The sequence below is a fragment of the Galeopterus variegatus genome, unplaced genomic scaffold (genome assembly GCF_000696425.1).
Source record: "Galeopterus variegatus unplaced genomic scaffold, G_variegatus-3.0.2 Scaffold937, whole genome shotgun sequence".
NCBI classification, from domain to species: domain Eukaryota; kingdom Metazoa; phylum Chordata; class Mammalia; order Dermoptera; family Cynocephalidae; genus Galeopterus; species Galeopterus variegatus.
This window is the reverse complement of record NW_007727048.1, coordinates 194186-195866: the sequence shown is the minus strand read 5'-3', so window position 1 is coordinate 195866 and position 1681 is coordinate 194186. Positions and strand designations below refer to the sequence as shown.

General features: G+C 34.9%; 1 protein-coding gene across 1 annotated transcript in view; it reads right to left on the bottom strand.

Moving 5' to 3' along the window:
* Positions 1 to 1681, bottom strand: part of OVCH1 (ovochymase 1) — a 52253-nt gene that overhangs the window by 47827 nt on the left and 2745 nt on the right. The window contains 1 exon segment of the mRNA XM_008573590.1: positions 1260 to 1420. Coding sequence (XP_008571812.1) covers positions 1260 to 1420 — 161 coding nt within the window.

Genomic DNA, 1681 nt, shown 5'->3' with positions numbered 1-1681 from the left:
TTTCGATCTATCTTCTCTAAGTCTCTTACCCTCTTTGTCTCTTTTGGGCAATTATTTTAGATTTCCCTGTATCTAATTTAATCTAGTAGATAACTCTTCTATTGAATTTCCAATTCCAATCACATTTGTATATTTTCATGTTTTATTGTCCTCTACAAGTCTTCCCCTCCATCTAATAGTATTCTGTTCTTTAGTTTTTTTCTCATATGCTTTTACTTATTTAAACTTAAGTAAAAAATGCTTTTTTTTCTATTCTGTATATTATTTTGACATCTGTAATCTCTAATTGTTAATGCTTCTGACTCTGTCTGTGGCAAGTTTCTCTGCCTGTTTACTTGTGTGTGAATACGTTGGAGCTGGGTTCAATGTATTCAAAAGTTCAAAAGAAAATTCATTTCTTCTTCAGAGACAATGTACTTCTGCTTCTGCCAGAAGCTCTAATTACTCACCTGGAACCACTTTAGACTAAAATCTTGGAGTTTGGGGGCCACACAGGTAATATCAATTAAACCTGAATGAGGATTGGTTCATAATAAAAAATTCTTCTGAGAACCCTCAATCCAGAGCCAACATTCAAACAGGTACATTTCCTTATTCCCTCACTTTGTGTGGCGTATTTCCTGCCCCCCCACCCCCCATCCTTTATTCCCAATCTTGCAAAGCATCACTTTTCAGAAAGTCCCAGGTTATCTGCAGCTCCTTGCATGGCCACGTAAATCTCTAGGACCTTAAAGATCAATCAGATGCCTAAAGAGCAGTTGCCTGCTTCAGCAGCTGGCGAAGTCCTTTGGATTTGTGCTCTTTTGTTGTTTTTTGCCACTGAACACTTCCTTTTCTTGCATTTAAAAAAATTTTTAGTGTTGTATCTAGAATGTTTAGATTACCTGTTCTGAGAGAATGCATATAGAATGTACATCTAGTCCACAGCAATGACAGAAAGGAAAAGTCTCAAACATTTTCAAAGGCCCCAAAGTCCTTTGTTAGAGCTGAATATAGGTATATGATCTAGAATATAGCCCAGCCAAGACACAACGGTACTTAAAATGCTCATTGGTAAGTTAAGCATACATAACTTGTGGCTAGTACTCACAGCTTGTACTGCACTTATTTTTTTATAGACTGAATAAAATTATTTTAGAAAGGAACAAAGTTAGCTATTTTATTACCAGACATGCAAACAGAAATTGAAGTTAACTTGCATAAAATTAATAAACAGTTCTCCCCATTGCATTTTTGATATTCTAACTCCGCCTACTTACCAAACTTGACTTTGTGTTTTAGATACAGCGGTGAAATATCAGAACTCATATCCAAGGCTGTTGTACTTAGGATGAAAAAGACAGGAATGTTCTTTTCTTGCTTATTCTTTTGAAAGAGGTTATACTCCCCAGCAGTCACAGTTAGACTCTTAAGTTGCTTCCTAAAATGAAAACTTTCAGTAAGTAGTTGTTTCCTCCAGTAAAGACTTCTTGGTTTCATGTAATTAAATGAAAGTGATAATTAATGTACCTTTAAGCATTTCTTAAGCCTTAAGTGAGGTGTTTATTATTGATTACTACCCACTTTCATAATTTCCTGTTTGGGATCTATAAAAAAAATCATGAATTTGTCATGGAATGTTTATATATATATATATTTTTTTCCTTTTTGTCTTTTTTCGTGTCCGGCAACGGATCGCAAC